This window comes from Elaeis guineensis, chromosome 13, assembly GCF_000442705.2.
Source record: "Elaeis guineensis isolate ETL-2024a chromosome 13, EG11, whole genome shotgun sequence".
NCBI lineage: Eukaryota > Viridiplantae > Streptophyta > Magnoliopsida > Arecales > Arecaceae > Elaeis > Elaeis guineensis.
This window is the reverse complement of record NC_026005.2, coordinates 24,819,964-24,844,029: the sequence shown is the minus strand read 5'-3', so window position 1 is coordinate 24,844,029 and position 24,066 is coordinate 24,819,964. Positions and strand designations below refer to the sequence as shown.

The 24,066-nt window shown below is 39.6% G+C and overlaps 1 protein-coding gene across 2 annotated transcripts in view; it reads left to right on the top strand.

Moving 5' to 3' along the window:
- The first annotated feature begins 1,119 nt into the window (after positions 1–1,119).
- The window catches only part of LOC105056215 (protein RST1), a 72,780-nt gene continuing 49,833 nt past the window's right edge, over positions 1,120–24,066 (top strand). Inside the window, exons 1-5 of one of the 2 annotated variants that reach the window (XM_029267882.2) lie at positions 1,120–1,738; positions 1,901–2,170; positions 2,520–2,603; positions 9,474–9,750; positions 13,638–13,888. In XM_029267882.2, coding sequence (XP_029123715.1) covers positions 1,340–1,738; positions 1,901–2,170; positions 2,520–2,603; positions 9,474–9,750; positions 13,638–13,888 — 1,281 coding nt within the window. In that variant the 5' untranslated portion in view covers positions 1,120–1,339. The remainder of the gene's footprint in view (positions 1,739–1,900; positions 2,171–2,519; positions 2,604–9,473; positions 9,751–13,637; positions 13,889–24,066) is intronic. The other variant, XM_010938325.4, reaches the window with a different exon arrangement.

The window sequence follows — 24,066 nt, the reverse complement described above, 5'->3', positions numbered from 1 at the left end:
TCCCTCTATCATGTCCAAGCAAATGCAATGATGAGGAGACGTTGGACCCCTATTTTATTCCTTTGTCCTAGGGCCCTACATGTTTGGGCACTGACAGGGTTTTCTTCGATGGCGAATTCCTCAATGGAGCCATCTCAGTGCTTTCTAAAGGAGCTTCCATAGAGCTTACTTAGTTCTTCTTCTAGGGGATTGGGGATCCAGGCGATATATATTGCCTATCACATCTGGCTTGCGAGGAACTGGGGCACCTTTGAGGCATTTTGGTAGCCGGCAGGATTTACATTGGAGTGGACATTGGTTTAGGCTAGGGAGATTACTGAGATGCTATCAGTTGGTTCGACCTCCGATTTTTGGAAAACCTGGGACTCTTCGGCCACTCAGGCAGTGACCCGTGTGGCGTTTATTACTTGGAAGACCCTACCCCCAAGCTTCCTTAAGGTCAATTTTGACGGTAGCATTAGAGGCTCCAGAGGTAGTGCGGGTTTTGTTATCTATGGTCTTGATTCTAGATTTATTGTTGTTGGCGGGTATCACCTTATTGATTGTATTGTGCTTGCAGTTGAGTTGCGAGCTGCTTAGGTGAAAGTGTCCTTTGTGAGACTACGATTGCGGGTGGATAGACTGATTGTGGAGGATGATTCAGCTACGGTGATCGACTGACTATGAAAGTAGCTTTTAGTTGGGGCTACTCACCCTCTCTTCAGCGACATCTGATGCTTTGTACATGGCTGTTCCTCGATCGAGATCAGGCACATGTACCGTGAGGCCAACATGCAGTAGATTGGATGGCCTGCTTTGTAGCCGAGCACTCAGAAGGGGCAGTTTGAATGGAGATGGCTGAGGTGCCGGATATTTCGAGATATCCTTTTTCTAATCTGTTTAGTTATGTTCATATACATTTTGTATAAGTGCTCCGTTTTATTTAAAAAAAATATAAGTGCTGGAATGGTTGCTTTATGGAAGAGTTGCAAGGAGGACTTGAATGTTTTTTAACTTAAAAAAATTGAGGAGCTTCATTTACATTTGAAACCCCATGACCATCAATCATAAACTCATAAAACTATAAAACTGAATTTGCTGGTGACTGCTCTCATACATTTTATCCACAATCCATTTTCCAGAGCCAGGCGCTATAGCTATCCGCAGCAAAAACGGAAACGGACAGCTGGGTACATGCTCGAAATGTCTTCCGCGTGGCAAAGGATTGGAAGACTACCGCTCCACGGCGACGGTTAACCGGATTCGGGTACGGGCCCCTTCGCTCGGCATCTCCCAAGTCCCTATAAAAGCAAACCCCTCATCCTCCTACTCCGGCGAGAGTTCGAGCGAGAGAGCGGGAATGGAGTTCTATTACGGTCCTCTTCTCGAGAAAACCCGTGTACCGCAGCCCTCCTTCCAGCGCCTGGCGGTCGTCTCCATCTTCCAGAAGCTCCGCGCGGCCCCTCCTCCCCTCGGCCCGGACTCCGGTCCGGCCCGCCATGCCCTCTCCCACTGCCTCCACTCCCCCTCTGCCGCCGTCGCCGACCAGGCCGTGCGGGAGCTCTGCCGCCTCGTCCGCGACGGCCACCTCACTGCCTCCGCCGGTCTCGTCGAGCTTCAGTCCAGTCTTGAAGGCTGTGTTTCCGGGTTCGCCCCCGTCTTCGTCAAGGGGATCGGCTTCTTGGTCCGCTTCGCGTTCAAGAGCGATCCCTCGTGGGGCCGCCGCTTCGATCACGTCGAGCTTCATCCTTTCGTCAAGGTTCGCTCTCTCGTCATTTCTTGAGCTACAGCTACTTGTGCTTGTGCATTGATTTCTACCATACAGTGGATGGATTATCTTCTAGGTAGCATATGATCTGATGAAGTATTCCATTATCTGGGTGTTGCCATTTTTATTTTGTTGTTTTTTCTTGGCTGTCAGGTTCTTTCATGTCAGGTAGAGATACAGGCAGAGCTCATACAGCAAGTTATGTTGTTCATCGCACAGAATAAGTCAGTTGGAATAGAGGCCATCTCGAAGTTCTTGAGGCCATTTCTCGCATACTCTGTTCTACGAAAACAATCCTCATCTTTTGTGAGGGATTTGATATCGTCAATTGCGTCATTGTCTTGCTCGTTTCTGTCTGAAGCTGCTTGCATTATGAAGCTTCTCACAGGATGCCTAAAATACTTCCCCTGCAGTAATGAAGGGGTGAGGGTTTCATTCTTGAATTCTTATTACACCTACATTTGATGCCGTGATTTTAATAAAATCTTTTACTGGGAAGTTCATATGTTAATCATTGGTTATAGTGTAAAACAAGTTAACATGCAAGCAAAAAATTATCTGCAAGGATATTGTGTAAAGAATTGAGATTGTTATCGTCAAGTTTATGTTGTGTTTTGAGAGGGCTTCCTTGGATAATTTATGGAACTTAGTATGGTGCTGCCACACTAGCTTTTTTCTGTTGCATACTACTGAAAAATTTGCACTGATGAATTAAAAAATAACTTCACTATGGCTGTTATTGTGTCTTCCTATGTTCTAAAAACTTGTGCAGGATTTTAAGTACCTGATTGCTTGTGCTGAGTATTTGGTGGATGCATTCATGGTGCTCTTGAAGAAAATGGTTTCTACTCAGATGGTATATCCTCTGCACTTTGTAGTTAGTCAAGTCTTTGTTTCAAACAAGCACCTAATTACTTTCTTATCATGGACACATATGTTTTATGGCATTAGAGCATATCTTTCTGTCCAGGTCCTAAGAAGTACTCATCAAAGTTTAGTATAATATGTCACCATGCTGGGTTTTATTTGGCACATACAGGATAATATTTGAGTTCTTGTTATAGTTGTATCCTATCATCTTCTGAAAGAATCTAGTGGTTTTGAAAGGCAGAAATTGATTGTATATCAAAATTAATAATTTCTTTAGAGATTTACCCTCTGTTTGGATTGTGACATTTGGAGAAAAGAGAAGAGACAGGGAGGAGAGAGTATGTAGAGAAAAGAGGAGAGGATCAATCTCTGCCTTTTGGATGATAAAGCGAGTAGAGAAGAGAAGAGAAATGGAGAAGAGGTTTGTCACCAAGTTCTCCTTTTTAATATCTCTATAAGTGGAGAGATTCCAAAAAAAGGGAAACTTCCCTTTTCTTCCTCTTCTCTTCTCTTGCATTTGAGGTCCACTTTTCTTCCTTTTCTTTGCTTCCCTTGTTTTGCTTGTTTTCTTTCCTCTCCTCCACTTTGTGTCCAACCAAAGTGGTAGTTTGCAAAGTTCCTTGATTTGTCACTATCCTTGTCTATAAGAATCCAAGATATGGGGGAACTTTTACAGGGGTTAGTGTGCAACTAAAACCGATATGTGGTTAACTAGAAGAATGCAAGTACAGTAGCCTAACAAAGTAATTTAAATTGAAGCCTAGAAAGGGTAAACATAACCATTAGTCCTTATTATTTTTTTCTTTTTTATGAATTTCTTTTTGCAATATTTTTAAAAAGAAGATGGTCTTTAGTTTTATTTTAGAGCCATTCGTTCTGATTGTGTATTTCAAGAGGTTATGAAGCAATTTGTCATAGACTCCAAAACTTTATAAGTTTCGCTCTTAAAAAGAACACCGTTCAGAGAATTGTCAATAGCATGCCTCAAAACATTTGTTATTCTTGTGGAACTCTCTGAAATGGAAGTTCTATTTGTTCTGGTAAACAAAGTGTACTTTGCAATGTCTCTAAGCAGACAATAAAACCTTAATGTGATATGTAGTTTCTAAATCTATTTCGGTATGAGAATGCTGAGCATGTAAAAAGTGGACCATCGTTTTATATTAGAAAACAGGTCTCCTAGCCGAGAAGCTTATCCTTCAATCATGATCTATGAGATGACATGTTTGATATTGTCTTGTGATTCGATGTTAGCTAATTCAGATGCTCGTTTCTTTATTTCCTCTTTTTTTTTTTTTTTTGGAAAATAGTTGGTGGCAAACTCTTGATGGCCTGTATTTTCGTCTCCTCTTCAACCATTTTATGGATGAGAATTTTCTTAATTATTTTTAAACATTCGGAAGTAAAGAAAGTCTGCTTTGGGAGCTTTCTAGGTGCAGAAATTGACTCGTTGCTGAAAGTAGTTTAGTTTAAAAGTATATATTCTAGACTATATAATCTTAAACAGTCATGGTGCATGTTATTGAAATGAATGCCTATTAAATGAGAACCGTTGTTATAACATTGAAGAGATCTTTGATGATAACTAACCATAACCATTACCACAAGCCTTATCTCATATTCTTTGTATTTCTGGAAATCAAGAGTGGGGCTAAATCTTCATAAACATAAGCCAAGCATTTTAAATCCTTCTCACAATTTCTATCTAGAAGGACCCTTCATTCTTATTTTTCAGGTGTTTTAACAAATTACGAATTTTACTATATTTGTATAGCCTTGGACATTGTTGCATGCTTATATGCATCTTAGTTACCTGTCTGCTACTTAGCACTTATAGGCATGATATATGATGCCTATACAATAACTGACAATTATATCCTTCTTATGTTATTTTCCTTTTTCATGAACACTTTAATCACTATAAGAGGGGATAAAAGTGGTAATGTATTATACCATATCTGGAAGATCCTAATCCTTTCAATGGGAGAGTTGGTCTTGGATTTTTGTCAGTTAGTTCTGGATCAATTTGTTTTGTTTGGCTCAGCCAACATGCAGAATCCTAGGATTAGAAGCAATGTATGCTGAACCGGTACCGCCGGCCGTTTCGACCGGCCGGCGGTATGGTTCGGTATGGTTTCATACCATACCGAATCGACGACCTGAATCGGAAGAAAAAAGAGAGAAATAGAGAGAGAGAAAGAGGAAGAAAAAAAAGAGAGAGGGGAAGGAGCCGGCGGGGCCACCGGATGGCCTCCGACTGGCGGCCGTGGCCGTCGGAGGGCGCAGTCCATGCGCGCGGCGCCGCAGGCGTGAAACAGGGGCATCGCCCCCGTTTCGCAAATTTTTTTAAAAAACATGGTTTTAAGTGAAGTCGGCAAATGATTTGCCGCTTCACGATTTTTATTTTTTTATTTTTAAAAAAATTCTTAAGTCGGCAACCCAGTTGCCGACTTCATAAGTTTAAAATAAAAAAAAAAAAAGAAAAAGACGTCTGTTTCGAAAAAGAAGAAGGGGGTGGAGCCGCGGAGGGGCTCCGCCCGCTCGACCGCCCTCAGACCGTCGGCGTCGGCTCGCTGGTCACTGGGAGTCTCGCAACGGAGGCACCGTCCGTCCGGTAGGTTCCCCGCCCCCCCTTCGAGTGCTCTCTCTCTCTTTTTTGCTCTCTTGAAAGCCCTATCGGGTGATACGGGGCTCGGAAGCCCTCCGACGGCCGCAGCCGGCCACCGCCGGCCTCCGGCAGCTCCCACCTCCCTCCCTCACCTCTCCTCCCCTCCCTCTCTCTTTCTCACTTTCCGTTTTTTTCTTCGGTACCGCCGGTGTACCGATTTTACCGGCCGAGTCGTGCCGGTTCCCCACCGGTTCGGTACGAGATGGGGTGTACCGACCGGTTCGACACGGTATGGCAAACCTTGATTAGAAGACTGTAGAGTTGGGTCTTAGAAGGGACCTCGATTAATAACATTTTAAAGTTGGTTATACGAGGGATTTTCATCAAGCATCGACTCATAAACTAATTTCTTGGATGTCTGTTTTACACATTACAAATGGGGGGCCAAGGAACGCTAGCCACATCTATGTAGGGGTCTATATGGGGTATTTACAGAGTTAATGAAAGAGACTGATAGACTAAGTGATAATAGAGGCATATAAACTTTTAGCTAGGACCATGGTACATATTTCATTCATTTCTAAGACTTCATTAAGACATGGTAGAGTGAATTAGTTCATCCTTTTAGTGGAAGGAATAGGAAGTGAGTATGCTACTAGACAAATGATCTATTTTTTGTGGCTAATAAAAATAGCAGGTATAAAAAGCTCCAAGAAATATGATAAAGCCCTCTAAAGAAAATGCTACTCCCAGTTAGTGCTTATTGATAACTCTAAATAAGCAACAAGGCTCACATGACAGTGCAATGATTCTTTGTAAGTTGGATGACAATGTATTCAAAACTAAGGCACATAGACATCAGGAAAACTAAACAATCTAAAGGATCATATTATGAAAGTAATGGTGCATTGCAAGAGAAGTTGAATGGAAAGCCATCAAAATTGATGATTGTAATGAAAAATTTTTGGGGCGGAAAAAGCATGCATTGTCTCTAAATACCCTTCCACCATAACAAGAAGATAATAAGCTTCCCTTTTCCATTCTTTCTCTCCTATGCTTTCCTTTTCTATCTCCACATTATATATTTTGTAAGGGTTGTTAACGACAAATCTAGGTCAAGCTAAATAATCCATTGTCACACCATTGATCTAGTTGCAATTTAACCTTGACATCTAATTCCACCCTCTATCTAATCCTCATAAAGGAAGGCTCCCTTAATGCACTTAAATTCGAAAAACTCCAGCATCAATAATTTTCTTCCACAAGCCTCCATCATGATCACCTAGTCTGCACATTCTCCCTCTAGATAGTCCCTATTTATAACCTTTTTTTATTGGATTGGTTGCCTTACAAAGTTCGAGTAAATATATTCAGTCACATTAGTCACCAGAATGTCCTGAAGATGTCTTGGCAAAGCAGAAGAAGTCTCCCACAACTTTGAGCCAGTATGCTCTGCTACATAGGAGGCCACCCAATTAGCTGCCTTGTTGGCCTCTCGGAAAATACGCCTCACAGTTGATGAAGTGATGTTCGATTTGAGTCTCCAAATATCCATCATGAGTGGATGATTAGATCTTTGAAATTGCAATGCTGTAGTGATCCAGGATATAACTGTCCTAGAGTCTTCCTCTAAATTGATGTGGTCCTCCTATAAAACAGTGATCGCATATACTAGACCTTCCTATGTAGCCCTCATTTCGGCTAGTGGGATTATTGTATCAAATATTGATGAGCCATCTCATGCCATGATTGCTGACCTCGAATCCCGAATGACAAACCCTCCTCCACCAACTTGACCCCTGTTCTTCACATTGCCATCGAAGTGGGTTCCCAAGTGAAGTAAACAACACAGGATGTAGAACTTGCAAGTGTAGAACCCTAGATTTTCCTAACACCCAACAATCTCTCTAATTATCTAGTCTGCATGATTATTGGGCATGATGGAAGTCTCTCAAAACAATAACAAGAGGGCTTTCACTTACATTTTCAAAGTCTCTTGTTTCTAGCCAACTAACTGTAATATGCAGTACAGCTCAAGTAAACAGACTTCTGATCATCAATGAATCTAAGATTGCCCCACTTAATGAATTGGAAGAAAGCCTCTAAATTCCAAGGATGGATACATCGGGAAAAATAACTAAGGGCTTGTCTCCAAATTTGTAAAGCTAGAGGGCACTCGAATTGCACATGGTCAACTAACTCTTTAGTCTCTGTGCACTGATCACAATAAAAGGGCCTAGGAATATCTTTGTGGTGTAGAATCCTTCTACATGGTAATCTATCCCAAGCCAACTTCAAGAGGAAAAGTGCCACTCTCGGATGAACCCCTACCTTCCAGACCCATCTTGCATCCCTTTGGTGCCCCAGAGAGCCTTTGAGAGTGTTATAAAGCTCACTGGCTTTGATCCTCAACCCACGATATCCTTCCCAACCAAGTCTATCAACTGCCTCACCCAAAGGAATTGCTATGGAGAGCTCTTAGGAACTAAGCTGACCTCAAAGCATTGTTCAGTAGGTCCCTTGCCCCATGTTCTCGTTCCAGTAGCCATCAATCACATCCCATTTTGTTATCTAGGGCCTCATGGTCGATAGTGTATGGATAGCACGCCAGCAGAACTGTAGAGATCCAGGGGTCATTCACTACATTGATAGCCCTCCCATCTGCAACCATCCATCTGAATCTGAAGTCAAGCATGGGAGCAAAAGAACATATTGACCTGCAAATAAAAGAGCAGTTGATCTTTTGGTTAGTTATGATGGTCAAGTTACCTGCTCAATACTTGGCTCTCATCAACACATTCTAAAAATTTTCAGGCTCTGAAAGTAGTTTCACAGCATGTCTCATCATCAACGCATTGTCTAGAAGATAATGAATAGATACCAAGACCATCAGACTAAACAGATTGATGTACTGCATCCCAAGCTAGGAGGTGAATCCTTTTGGACTGATATGTTGAAAGTATTGGCCATAATATATGCTGGCATGGCACCCAACACTGATATGATCATAACAGTTCTGCCCATCATTGATAACGAGTTTCATTGCCACCCATCCAAGCAATCCTGGATCCTTTGAATTAGTGGATTGCGTTAAACAAACTTGAGGTCATCCACCCATTATTGGAGGTTTGGCAGTATTTATAACCTTTGAACCTTTTAGTTTCAGTCGACCTCCCTTTATTGAACTTTCATGTACATAACCATTGCCTTATGGTTTTGAGAATCTTAGGTCAACACAAGGTCAACACATGGATCTGCAGCTTTTTTCCTTTTCGTTTCATACTGCTGTAAGAAACTGCTTTCTTTCCGTAGCTGCCCCTACCTATCTATTTCTGCTGGGTGGTTCGACTAGGTCCACCACCCTGATTGGCCATACCTCTCTAATTGGATAGGGTGTCTAGTGATCTCTCCTCAGTATCTCCTTGTCATATCCTGGGTAGATGTCTCAGAATAGTCTTGCGATCCCTATCGGCCCCATCCGCCATTAGTGGTTGTAAGCATGGTTTGGGCCACTAAATGTCCTGAAAGGCCTTATTGCCCAGTTCCCACCAGTTTGGGTCGTTACATCCTAAATCGGGCAGTTCGGTTCGATTTTGGCAGACCCTGGCCTGGGTCAAAATAAAGAATTTTCAATTGTATGGAATCTGTTACCATATGGTATTCATATATTCATTGGTAGCAACATGCATGCTGTACATGGCATGATGTAAGATTTATATTATTCTTTGACACTCGTACATACATACATACATACATACATACATACATACATACATACATACATACATACATACATACATGTGTGTGTGTGTTCATATGTTACATATCAAAAATAAATTATGTGAGAGAGAGAGAGAGAGAGAGAGAGCTTATCTTGGTATCTGTTATTGGCCTATTGTTAAGAGGCTTACATATTTTGTTCCAGGACTTAATTTTTTGTGGCTATAGTAAGACATTTTGGAATTTACAGTATCATGATAAACATGTTATATTTGACCTTTTGAAAGCCTAACCACATTTATAAGGAAGCTACAGAGTTGGAAGTTCTATAAAAAAGGGAAAGCGTGCACTATTATCATATGTTAGTTGATCTTATAATATGAGTTTTTTGTGCAAGAAGTTGGTAATTTGTGTATGATTTTTTTCATGCTATTTTTTGTCTGTAAAATATTGACATGCTCTCAGAATAAGTTATCTGTTTTTGGATTAGGAGTTTTTGTTTATGTGACCTTATCATAATTCCTGTAGGTAACAACGGATGCCCGAGCATGCACTATTGAGCTATTGGAGACTCTCCTTTCACTATGTACTGGTCAGCATAAACTTCAGGGAAGAACTGAGATTATTCTTGAGTTGTCAAAGCGTTTGTTGGTATCACAGAAAGAGCTTGGCTTACACTATTTGTCCGAGTTCATGATGGTTACTGTCTCAATTTCTATCCTCCTTACACAGGTGGAGTTTGAACATGAACAACTCTTTATTTTGAAGCTTCTAAATTTCTTAGTCGAGTGGAAAACTGAAAATGGTGCGTCTTTCCCATCTTTGCTGACAGAATTGCATTATATTTATTTAACATGGGGAATTGGAAACTTTAGAATGTGCTTTTCAGTCTATAACAGTGTGGAAGAATAAATGCCTGGACTAATTTTCTTATTTTTTTTCCCCCTTTAAAGAAGTTCTTTCCATGTTGATCATAATTTTGAAGTTCTAACTTGATGCTCCTGTATTCTTAGGAATGCTGACTGTTTGGATTCCAAATTCTGTGTATGTGTGATATGTGGACTTGGGTTGTAAGGAGTGAGGTGAGTGGAGACAGGAAGAATGAAAAGTTGCCGGATCTTTAGGAGTCTGCCAATCCTACATTTCCAATGATTTAGGGATGCTATACTGTTTTAAATGAGATGTTTTCTGGTATCTGAGAACAACCGTTCACCGATCAGTGGACTTCATGAGATTTGAATTGTGACCCTGCCTACTTCTTCTCTCCACTTCTATTCTCCTCAGCCCTTCCAACAATGAGAGGATTTACACAGATATGAGAGTTTGGAATGTGCAATGACTTGAATCATTGGATTGAAGTAGAATACCTTCTACTTCTCTTTCTATGCATGCATAAATTCTCACCTATTTAGCTTTGCAACCTAACTAATCTCGAAAAGGGTCCCAAACACTCGATGGTGAAAAAACATAAACAGTTAAAGAATGGGCAATGTATGATCATCTATGGCATTGCTTGATTATCAGCTAAAATTTCCCCAGTTGTTTGCAACTTATTAGTGTCAGGGAGGAAAAAAACAGTTAGAGATAAAAAAAAAATGTTTGGTTGGTGGGCTTGAAGGAGTACAGCATAATAGTGTTGCAAATTGTAAAGGATATTGCATGATTAGTGATGAAGGCACATTTATAGTTGATGACTGTGATACTGGTACTTTCTTGTGCTAATATGATAAGTGGCGGGGCCAGAAATTTATGTGATTGTGGTGGTAGGCGGCAAAAACAACACTATGCCAATCATTATATTTAATAATAGGAAAAATATATTTTTTCAAAGAAAATATGATGCATATACAATATATAACATTAAAAATGGCTAATATATCTAAGGTTTTAAATCCCGTGAGATAGAGATGTCTTGGTATCTTTTTGGAACGGGTTGTCCCTCCTATGTTGGCAATTGTCCTGATCATACGTCTTGGTAGATATCCTCTATCTCTCTCTCTTTTTTTTCTTTCTTTCGTTTTTTTTTCATCATTCTTTTCTTTCTTTTCTTCTACCTTCCTTTTTTTCTTTTTCTTCTTCTTTATTTTTCTTATCCCTTTCTTTCTTTTTTCCTTTTTCTTTTTCTTTCTCTTTGCTTTCTTCCTTTCCTTCCTCTCTTTTATTCTCCTTTCCTTTCTTTCTTTCATTTTTCTTCTTCTTCTTTCCTTTCATTCTTTTCCTTCCATCTTCCTTTTTTTCTTTCCTCTTTTTTCTTTTCTCCCCACATGGATGGGTTTCAGAGGTCCGACTACATCCCAATCTTGTTTTCTCATGGAAACAAGATGGGATGGTGGGGACACACTCCACCCCATTGGGATGTAAAACCTCCATTATATCTTAAGAATTAAGAAGGTAATTATAAGCATAATTGAAGGGAGAAAGTTTATGATAGTTTACTTTTACCATTTTCTTAAAAAAATAATTAATTATTAAAATAAATTTTTGTTAACTTTTACAGTAAGAGTATACGGACATGAGCCAATTAGATTGTTAAATAACACTGCATAAATATTTGAGGTTGGGTCTTGTGTCTCAATTAAATATTTACACCTTATCTTTTCTAAAAATCTCTCCTTTAAACTTCAGAATCCATAGGGCCCTTCTCGGACAATATTTTCCTCTTCAAGTATCATAGATATGCATTGATCATTTTACTAACCCAGCTGTGACCTAGGATTTTAAAAATATAGAAATGATATGGAATCAGAATGTACAATTAAATGCATGCTTGTAAGAAATACCTGGTGTGGATGCTCTTTAGTGGCTGTTTTTAATTTCAGTTGTTTGGAATACTTTTCAAAAGTAAGAAAAGCAAAAACTTATATCTCTGAAATTATCTTTCAGGAAAGAGAAAATATAGATCGTAAAGAAAAATGATAAAAGAGTGAAATTGCAAATATGTACCTGGGCTGTAGAGAAAGGCATTTCTCTTCATCTTCCTTTTCCTCTTTCTATTCTTTAGGGAGCCCTTGTTTCTTTTCTTATTCATATTAGTTCCCCTTGTTCTTCATCTCCTTCCTCTCCCTCTCTCTTCTTCCTCTTTTTTCTTCTGTTGGATTTCTATCAGGTCTAAAGTTTTGATGAACAAAAAACATGTTTGGAAAGATGAGTGAGAGTAACGAAGTCGGAGAAATTAGGTTATGTTATTAGAAGGTTATAGGGAGTAATTTGTTCGTTGATTACAACAGTGGTTGATGTGGAAGGTTAGGATTAATTTAAAACAGATTTCTATTCTATGTTATACAATGTCCATGAAAATAATCCCACTACTATGGCTGGGTGATCTCTGGTGAATTTTTGACCCCAATTGTATCTGGTAAAGACCAAATTTTTAAGAAGACAGGAGAGGGGTCAATAATCATGCTGAAGCTAATTTATATATTTGAAACCAGAAATTTGGGGTTAGAATTGCACCTCCTGCACACCCCCCTCCCGTGGATCCTCCCGTTACCATGATGCTATGAAACAACAAACAAAGCACTATCATAATTGAGTAGCTGCTTCGAGCTGCCACTTGCTGGCATTACCCATGATGCAATCAATGGGATTTCTAGAAAGATTTTTTTTTGGCTTCAAAACTGCACGCCACATTGTATGGTACATTATCTCAGCGAAAAATTTTCTGAACTAAGAAATCTTCATATCTTTAGAAATTGACATTTAGTGATTAGTAATGTTTAAAATCTGATGTGATGGGCCAAAAGTAATTATAACACAATAAAGGCATAGAAGTCTAGGAGTTAGCCTCTCTTGAAATTGTGTTCAGGTTGCCCATCAAATTATCTCCCATGGATAGCAGTCCTTAAAGGAAACACACATAGGAAGCATGCACGCAGACACACATATATGGTAGAGATAATATAGGGTGGAAAGGGAGGATTCAGAATCCACTGCGAGGGTCACAAGATGAAAATCTAGAATGGTTGATATGATTTACATGGTCTAAAATGGATATGAACAAAGGTATGCGATCTCAATACAGGATCTCATATATGGACCATCTTGGCATAGTGTCAGTATGCTAGGTACGGGGTCAGTTTGGCATATGGAATACTCAGTGCACCTTCTATACCAAACCGGTATAGTACGGTATGCCCAATGCACATTGGTACGGACTGGTATGGTATATCGAGTTATGAACAAAAAAATCATATGCTTTGGAGATCTCCCAATGTTAAAACATATATCATTAATATTATTTTGGGATGAGTTGATGCATAGCAAATGGGTCTCTATAACTTATTGTTTTCTGTGTATTTATGTTCTAGACCTTGTTGATCATATCTAATTGTTGTTTCATTTTGCAACCACCATCTTTGAAATTTTCACGGGTGAAAAAACCACTTTTTCCATCCAATGCATATTGTAACTCTACCCATACAATTTGAAGTGTGGACGCACAGGTAACTTTGAAAGATTTTTATTGGTTGCACAGGCCATTCGATTGTAGGCATCCATGGCTAGACTAGATTACTCTGTTAAAATGCCTGCAAGGGCTTGTGTCAATCTTAATGTGTTTGATTATACATTCTTGGTTACTTCTACCTTACAAAATGTCACTTGATTTGCCTTGCTTTTGCATGACTTTCGTGTTTGAATGTTTGATGTGTATTAATGATAGAATTCATCTGTAAGATTTTGTTGATGCTGCAGAAATTAATATAAAAAGAACTGCAAATTGCATTAGTGAAGAGCTTCTGTGTGTCTTTCCTGTTATCAACCTTCTGTCATCTCCTTCAAAATCTGTTAAAGCTGCGGCAACTTGTATACTTTCGAAAATGGACCGGCTTCTATTAGATTTACCAGTTGCTCCAGGAAAACCACTGATTAGTGATGCTATATTTCCATCTATAAGCACTCCAGAGTCTATTCTTTTCAGGCTTCTGCATCATCTCTGGTTCAAGGTTATTTTTTAAATTTCTCATTGTGATTTAATTCACCTATCTATTACACTTTTGATTATTTACATATCGAGATTTGATTCTCCACTTCTTAACGTGTTGTCTGATGAAAAGTAGGTGGATATTGTTTGATAATAGTGCATTTAAAATCAAAAGTTTATATTACATCAATTGTTGCTTAATTTCAAAGCCGAGTTCTGGGCCAGGTCAACTTGTCCTCACTATAAATATAACTTGTTGATTTGCTGATTATGCTATTGCATTAACTTGGTAGGTGTCTCTTGTTTACTGCTGGACCATCATCATCATTATTTGTTCTTTTAATTTGAAGTTATATAGTTTGTATGTAATTAGTTAGTTCTTAATTTTCCCATGTCCTGTGTGCATGCAGAGGAACATTGTTTTCCATGTTTTGTTATTAGTTGGATATTGGATATATATGATTGTTGTTCTAATTTACTATGTAAATCTAATTTCCCTTCAAGCATTCTTGCTAAGTCTCTTTTAAGCAGTTGCTACATTTGCTGACTTGTACACTCAGTAGTCAGCAGTACTGTTCAGGTAGCTTGTATTGTAGAATTCATTAAGTTACCTATGTTTCATGCTCCATCATTTGATTTTTTGTCTTAATACATGCCAGTCATCAGTTGGTTGCCAATACTCTTCCTCTTGTATGTATCCATATAAATGGCAACTGGTTTAAGGTGATGAGTTGGCACTTCATTTAGATTTGGTGATCTAACCCTGTAAATATAAGGAAGCAAAAATTTAGTTATTTAGTAGCGATATGAATTTTAGAGCCGTTTTCTCTTTGTATTTATGTATGATGATCTTTTATGAGTTTGTCTAATAAAATTTCTCTCGTAGTATGATTTTATTTAAAACATTCTTTTGGAAGTATCTTGTGAACTATTTTTGACTCTCTCTCTCTCTCTCTCTCTCTCTCTCTCTCTTCATATACATATTTACATATACATATATGTGTATATATATATATATATATATGCATATATACACATACATATATACATATATTGTGTATGTGTGGATGGATGGTAGATGCTTGTTGTTAGATGTGTGCCCTAGATGCCAGATTGGCTGACACATTTCTAGACAAATCTAAAGGCAAATTTATAATTTTGACTATAAATCAATAAATGGGTTATTCTTCTATCACATTGTGTACATTGTCTGTGATGCATCCTTTGAGTTAGTAGGAATGTCAATTTATATTTTCAAGAGTTGAAAATTTAAGGCATGAATTTACATAACTAACTCATAAACAGCTCCTGACCATAGGATCATCACGAGGATGGTGATCGATCCGGAAAGTTGGTGTACGATCGTTTTCTTAGGGTAGATGTCTTGAGTCTATGGTGTGGAGACACCGAAACGAGAGTACAGGTATTCGTTGAGAACGAGTACTGAGCGTGACCACCTCGAGCAGTCATAAGGAAGTCTATCTTCTCGTCGATGACTAGCTCGATGCTGCAGCTGTGTGTCTAGTTCTTTGACCTGAGGTGCATCGACAGTTCACCTTGAGTGTCTTATAGTTTGACTACACCATAACTCGGTCTCCGAGCCATTCGGAATCCTGAGGTGTATGTTGGCTGTAGCATATTCATTGTAGGAACTAGGTCGCACCAAGATAGGATCTATCAACCTCGGTAGATGAGAGGAGTAGTCCTATGATGATCAAAAGATCGAGTCCTTAAGCCCATGGCCATGGCAGAATGAAATAATAGAAAAGAATTTTTCATTAGGGTTTCACATCGGATTCAGATCGATCGATTGATTCATATGACTGATGTTGGGTTTGACGAGTTCACCTAAATCCTAATTCAGTCGGGACTCATGATAGAGGAACTCAATCACATAGGTAGCTGCACCGAGAGGTTCGTCTTCAGTTCTGATGGGTTGCCACCATATACTGCTAGGTGTCACTGGTGGATTTTGGGAGCAATTAGAATGATCTTGATGATCGATCATTCTAATTGTCTGAATCAGAAGAGTTCTGGTCCATCGAAAGGAGTTTCGATGATGTCGATGATGAGATTATGACATGTCTCATTACCGTACAGAATTGAACCTAACTGGGTTACACTAACAAGGGTTAGGATCTGGATGTCATCAATTGGACTAGCTCAATTGATTTGGATTAGATCCAATTAGGTTTTAGAAAATCGTGCTAGCACACGATTGAGCCTAACTTTCTCCTCCTGTAATCTTTTCTATCTCGATTGAGCCAAATGTGTTTTGACTCACCTAGAGAACCTTAAGAAGGTTTCTCTCAGTCTGACTGGGGTCAGTCCAGCTCAGAAAAGGTTTGTCTTAATTCATGAGATGAATTAAAGACAACACCTGCTAATTCCTGACACCTGTCATTTTCATTTTAGGACATATGTCAAATGTTGACATATGGGTCTTAAACTGAAGGCCACTTAGCAAGAGGTTATTGAAGGTTTTTTTTGTGGAGTGTCCACCTGCCAAAAATAAGCACCAAAGTGGGCGCCACAATTGGACAAAGCTTGCGCCCCAAATGGATAAAGATCAAGAGGAGTCTTGATCAACATAAACTCTTGGGCGCCATCTCCCTTGTGCTTATCCAATGTTGGCGCCAACATAGGAGAGAGAGTGGGGGTTCTTATCTGATGTGATCAGATGACATCACTCCAATCAGAATTTTTCTGGATTAAATGAAATTTTCTGATTGGTCGAATGATGTGATACTGCGCAGTGCAGCAGGGTCTATATAAACCCTGTCTGCGCCTAGGGTTTAAGTAATTCTACTCCCTACCCAGCAAAAGCTAGCCATCCCTCCTCTTCTCCACGTCCTCCCTGGTGCTCCCTCTCCCCTCTTCACGCCCAATAGTTTGGGCGTCCATCTGATGAAGGATTAAGGCGTGGTGACGCATTGAACAAAGGGCTGCAGGAGTTTTTCGACAAGCTGCTGCTTCAACTTCAGGAAGGCTTTTGAAGATCTTCCTAATTAGATTGAGTTCTGATTTTTGGAGCAGAGAGTCGCGAGGAGAAGACGATCCACATCCTGCCCGAGTGGATACTGGTAGAGGCCAGACGATTACGTGGCTAAATCAGAACCTCAGGCTTGCTGCGATCATCTACAGGGTAATCAGATTATCCTTGAGGTATTTCATGTTTCCTTATGCTTTTAGATTTATTTTAGAATTAATATCAGATAATAAAATTAGATCTAGAGATTTAGATCTGAAATAAATGTAGGATAAGTTTTTTTAAAATTATTCCGCCCCAGATTTGATGAAATCTGGAAGATCCTACAAAGAAAAAGGCGGTTTTTCCTTCAACTGGTATCAGAATCAGGTTGATGGCTCAGTTTCAGATCTAATTTAGATCTAATTTTAATTTATCTGATATTAAAGGATTTCAGATGTCACATCAGATGTGATAGGATCTGAAATCAAAATATTTAAAATTAAATTTGAGAAGATCTAACATGTATGAGATGCATGACTAGACTAGAAATAGTTTGATCTATGAATAGTCTTGTAAGTTTATATTTTAATGAGATTAAAATATAATTTAGATCTAAATTATTCTCTGTTTTTGATGATATAAAATATTATATTCAGATTAAAAACAGAAAATAAAAATTTGGATAATACATAAGATTGATCTGTTGCATGCCTAGACTAGTTGTAGAATTGTTCTAGTAACTGACTAGAATAAATTTTATGTTGAATAGTTCAATTTAAATTTTATTTTTCAGATGTTATATGTGATGTATTAAATCTGAAAGCATGTTAATTAGATCAATTTTTGATACATAAGATGTATGCAAAGCATGTATTAGTTAGATCTTAAATTGTATATGTGATATGTAAATTTAAATTTAACTAGTTTTGTAGTTAAATTTATATTTCTGATTAAGGTGTTCCTTATGGCCGTCCGGTCATAAGAACAAAGTAGGGTTTAAAGGCCCTCTCCTCCCATTCAATGGGTGTTCTTATGACGTGTAGGGGTGCTGCGCGTTCATCCTTAATCAGAAATCAAAACTTACTTTTCTGCAAAATCCTAGATCCTGAAATCTTCGGATTTATTTTACATGTTTTGTTTATGAACCCAAGACTTAATTAATGAATTAAGCTTATGAAATTAAATTAGGTCTAAAATTGAGAATTTCAGATCTAAGTCATTTTCATAAAATTGGGTTCGGGCTTGGGTAGCTCAATTAGATCTAGTGGTTGATCAAACCGAATCAAAAGTTGGTTAGGTGGGATCATTAAAGCTAATAATTGACCAGCCTAATAGGATTAAGTCTAGGTCAAGGTCGAATCACATTTAGATGTGACTCGATCAAGTTAAGACTTAATTTGGCTCAGTGGTTAGAGCCTAGATTGTAGGCTAACCCAATTAGTTCTGGTTCGACAATTTGATGTCTAAGGTAAGTTGGGTAAATGCGACCGACTGATTTTTAATTGAGAGCTACTCGACTCGAATGCGTTCTTGTCGAGTTAATGGCATATCCCTTCCACTGGTCTCACTTATCTAGCCATATGTGTCAATTCAGTTCTGATTTGAGGTGACTAACAATTCGAGCTAACCCATGCCATTAGGTTAGTCATAATCGTTATGACTATGTCAAGTCAAGTTTAATGAGATCTAAATTAAATCTTCCTAAAAAAATATTAAGTTTAAGGTCTTCCACCATTGTGGATGTACGGGCTCTTTCCGGGATTGATTGTTCTCGACTGGTTACAGTGGCTCAGTTGCATCGGGAAGACGCAACCATATCTATTAAGCATTGGATGCTACGGATTAGAGGATGGGTTGTGCTCAATATTTCGGATACGGTGAGGGACTCAATCAGGAATCTAGTTCGTACAAATGGTGGGTCTGACTTAACTAAGGATTGGAGCAATATTCCGAACACGGTGAACTTCATGAATTAGAGATCAAGTTTTGGGTGCACCATGATTAGAGAATCATTGGACAAGAGTTGTCCACTCATCGGTTGACTCATCACTAATAACTGTTAGGTGAGGTGATGAGCTAGTCGGTGAGACCGCACCACCCACTAGAAATCACTAATCAAAGAGATTTTCACATCTCTACCTAGAGAGTGTAGGGATCTGAGAAAATAGTGGGAGCCTAATTTGTTTAAAAATGAAACTCCTAAACAAATTGGTTAAGTCTGATTACAAAATCTAACTAGAAATTTTTGACTCTCTACTACAGGAAACATGTCTGCGTCCAACCCCCTGACCAAAATACTAGACATCCACAGATTGACTGGATCCAATTTCAAGGACCGGTTGAGGAACTACAGAATTATTCTGGATTCTGAGAAACCGACTCATGTCTTAGACCAGGACCCACCTGCCATGCCAGCATGTCCGACTGCTGAACAGAGAGCGTCTCTGGAAAAATGGACGGATGAAGATAATAAAGCTAGGTACTACATGTTGGGTGCAATGTCTGATGACTTGCAGCGCCAGTATGAGAATATGATGACTACCCGCCAAATGTTGGCTCACCTACAAGAGTTGTTTGGTGAACAAAGTCGCCAGCCAAGTATCAAGTCTGCCAAAAACTTTTTAAGACTAAAATGTGTGATGGGCAGTCAGTCCAAGATCATTGTTTGACAATGATCAAGGATCTTGAGGAGCTTGAGAAGCTCGGTGTCATCTTAGACAAGGATTTTCAGACTGATGTGATCCTTCAGTCCTTGTCTGATGCATATGGCCAGTTCATCATGAACTTCCATATGCATAAGGTGCAGTGTACCTTGGCCGAGTTAATGAATATGCTGGTTACGGCTGAGCTTTCTATGAAGGGTTCAAAAGGCTCAGTTCTTACTGTGGAGCGGACTTCTTCCAAGAGAAAGTCTTTTAGAAACAAAAAGAAGTCTGCGAAGAAGTAGAAAGTGGATGGGAAGAAGAAGAAGACAGAACCGAAGAAGAAGGCTGCTGAAAAGGAAAAATGTTTCCACTGCCAATCAGACGGCCATTGGAAGCGGAACTGTCCTCAGTACCTGGCCACCCTGAAGAACAAGAAGGATGGTCCTTCTGGAGGTATGCTCATTTTAGAATCTAATCTTACGGTTTCTTCTGTATCCAGTTAGGTGCTTGACTCTGGTTCTAGTGCTGATTTGTGCACTTCTATGCAGGATCTTGAAGAGAGCAGGAGGCTGAGGGATGGGGAGATGATCCTACGCATCAGGAACGGAGCAAGAGTTGCGGCTGTGGCCGTGGGAACCTACCCTCTGCGATTATCGTTAGGATTAGATTTAGTTCTTAGAGATTGTTATTATGTGCCTGCAGCAAGCAGGAATTTGATTTCTGTTTCATGTTTAGCACAAGAAGGCTATGTGATTAGCTTTCATAAGGACCATTGTAACATATTTTATGAAAATAATAAAGTTATAAATGATTTTCTTATTAACGGTCTCTATCAGTTACATATTGATGTATCTGTATTAAATATCGAGCAAAATATGAATGTCATAGGAATTAAAAGGCCTAGAGATAGTTATCTGTGGCATCTAAGGCTAGGTCATATAGCGGAAGACAGGGTTAACAAATTGGAGAAATCCGGGCTGTTGAGTCCGTTGATTTTCGAGTCATATCCAGTTTGTGAATCATGCCTTCAAGGCAAAATGACCAAACTCCCTTTTGTAAGACATGGGAAAAGGGCCACAGACCTACTTACCCTAGTACATACGGATGTGTGCGGCCCATTTGATGTGCCGGCTAGAGGCAACTATGTCTACTTCATTACCTTTATCGATGATATGTCTAGGTACGAGTATGTGTTTCTAATGAAACACAAGTCTGAAGTCTTTGAAAGGTTCAAAGAATTCAGACATGAAGTAGAAAAACAAACAGGAAAGCCCATTAAAGTTCTTCAACCAGATCGAGGAGGTGAATACCTTAGTCAGGAGTTTCTAGACTATCTTAAGGACAATGGTATAGTCTCTCAATGGACTTCACCTGGAATGCCACAACTCAATGGAGTTTCAGAACGGAGAAACCGGATCCTATTAGATATGGTCCGTTTCATGATGAGCTTCACGGACCCCCCTGAGTTTCTTTGGGGACATTGTCTCATGACAGCAATATATGTATTGAATAGAGTTTCATTTAAAACCGTTCCTACCACACCATATGAGATATGGCATGGTAAGAACCCAAGTCTGAATCATTTCAGAATTTGGGGTTGTCCGGCTCATGTCAAGAGACAGTAGGCGGACAAGTTAGAGTTCAGGTCTTTTAGAGCTCGATTCATAGGATATCCTAAAGAGTCATTAGGATATTATTTTTATATTCTGGAAGACCACAATGTGATTGTGAGTCGAAATATTATTTTTTTTGAAAAACAGTTTATTCAAGACGGTGGCATCGGAAGAATAATTAAGCTCAAGGAGAATGTCTCCTAAGAGCAACGAGCTAAAGAACCTGAGGAACCAAATCAATCAGAACCAGTCCTAACACAACCTCTTCCACCTCGTAGATCGACTAGAGTTTCCCGTCCTCCTGAAAGGTACTTAGGTACTATACAAGAGGATATAGAGGAAATGTTCCTCACGGAAAATGGGGCTCATGGTGATGATCCCAAGACCTATGATGAGGCGATATCAGATATCGACTCCGAGAAATGGTTAGAGGCAATGAGATCAGAAATTGATTTGATGCACTCAAACCAAGTCTGGACCTTGGTAGATCCACCTGAAGGTATTGTACCTATTGGGTGTAAATGGATCTTCAAAAAAAAGATAGGTGCAGATGGGAATGTAGAGACATTCAAGGCTAGGCTCGTAGCGAAAGGTTATAGTCAGCGCGAAGGCATTGACTATCAGGATACCTTCTCGTCCGTAGCCATGCTAAAATCCATCTGCACATTGCTTGCTGTTGCAGTCTATTTCGATTATGAAATATGGCAGATGGACGTGAAAACGGCGTTCTTAAATGGACATTTTGAGGAAGATATGGAACAGCCACTTGGTTTCACATCCAGTGATGATGATCACAAGGTCTGCAAGCTGCAAAGGTCTATTTATGGACTTAAGCAAGTATCTTGGAGCTGGAATATTCGTTTCAATGATGTGATCAAAATATTTGGTTTCATCAAGAACGAGGAGGAACCATATGTGTTCAAAAAGGTCAGTGGGAGCGCAGTTGTCTTCCTCGTATTGTACGTAGATGACATCCTCCTAATTGGGAATGACATTCCCATGTTGACCTCAGTCAAAGTATGGTTGTCTAAGGAGTTCTCTATGAAAGATCTAGGAGAGGCATCCTTTATACTGGGTATTAAGGTCTATAGAGATAGACCAAATAGGATGCTGGGACTTTCACAGAAGATGTACATAGAGGAGGTGCTAAAAAGGTTTAGCATGGAAAATTCTAAAAGAGGTTTAGTATCTTTTAGACATGGCATTCATCTCTCCAAGAAGATGTGCCCTAGCACACCTGAGGAGATTGAACGCATGAGTAAAATCTCTTATGCTTCGGCAATAGGGAGTCTCATGTATGCCATGCTATGTACACGACCTGATATAGCCCATGCTGTGAGTGTCACAAGCAGATATCAGTCGAATCCAGGGGAAGAGCACTGGACTTCTGTGAAATGTATTCTTAAGTACTTGAGAAGGATTAAGGATATGTTTCTAGTCTTTGGAAATGGAGAACTCCAGATTCAGGGATATACAGACTCAGACTTTATGTCTGATATAGATGATCGACTCGAAAGTCGACATCTGGGAGTCTGTTCATTTGCAATGGTGGTGCAGTTAGCTGGAAGAGTTCCAAGCAGATGGTGATTGTAGATTCCACCATAGAAGCAGAGTATATTGCTGCATCGGAAGCTGCGAAGGAGGCATTCTGATACAAGAAGTTTGCCGTGGAGCTTGGAGTGATATCATCGGATGCCATCCCTCTTTACTGCGACAATAATGGTACCATAGCCCTAGCTAAGGAGCCAAGGTCTCACCAGAAGTCCAAGCATATCGAGCGGCGATTCCATCTGATCCGTGATTACCTCGAAAAAGGTTATGTCGAGGTTAAGAGAGTCGACTCCACAAACAATGTGGCAGACCCGCTGACAAAGCCATTAGGCCAGCAAAAGATTGAAGCCCACCTTGAGAAGATGGGACTTAGATATGTAGCCAATTGGCATTAGGTCAAGTGGGAGTTTGTTAGATGTGTGCCCTAGATGCCAGATTGGTTGACACATTTCTGTACAAATCTAAGGGCAAATTTATAATTTTGACTATAAATCAATAAATGGGTTATTCTTCTATCACATTGTGTACATTGTGTCTGTGATACATCCTTTGAGTTAGTAGGAATGTCAATTCATATTTTCAAGAGTTGAAAATTTAAGGCATGAATTTACATAACTAACTCATAAACAGCTCATGACCATAGGATCATCATGAGGATGGTGATCGATCCGGAAGATTGGTGTACGATCGTTTCCTTAGGGTAGATGTGTCTTGAGTTTACGGTGTGGAGACACCGAAGTGAGAGTACAGGTATTCGTTGAGAACGAGAGTACTGAGCGTGACCACCTCGAGCAGTCATAAGGAAGTCTACCTTCTCGTCGATGACTAGCTCGATGCTGCAGCTGTGTGTCTAGTTCTTTGACCTGAGGTGCATCGACAGTTCACCTTGAGTGTGTTATAGTTTGACTACACCATAACTCGGTCTCCGAGCCATTCGGAATCCTGAGGTGTATGTTGGCTGTAGCATATTCATTGTAGGAACTAGGTCGCACCAAGATAGGATCTATCAACCTCGGTAGATGAGAGGAGTAGTCCTATGATGATCAAAAGATCGAGTCCTTAAGCCCATGGCCATGGCAGAGTGAAATAATAGAAAAGAATTTTTCATTAGGGTTTCACATCGGATTCAGATCGATCGATTGATTCATATGACTGATGTTGGGTTTGACGAGTTCACCTTAATCCTAATTCAGTCGGGACTAATGATAGAGGAACTCAATCACATAGGTAGCTGCACCGAGAGGTTCGTCTTCAGTTCTGATGGGTTGCCACCATATACTGCTAGGTGTCACTAGTGGATTTTGGGAGCAATTAGAATGATCTTGATGATCGATCATTCTAATTGTCTGAATCAGAAGAGTTCTGGTCCATCGAAAGGAGTTTCGATGATGTCGATGATGAGATTATGACATGTCTCATT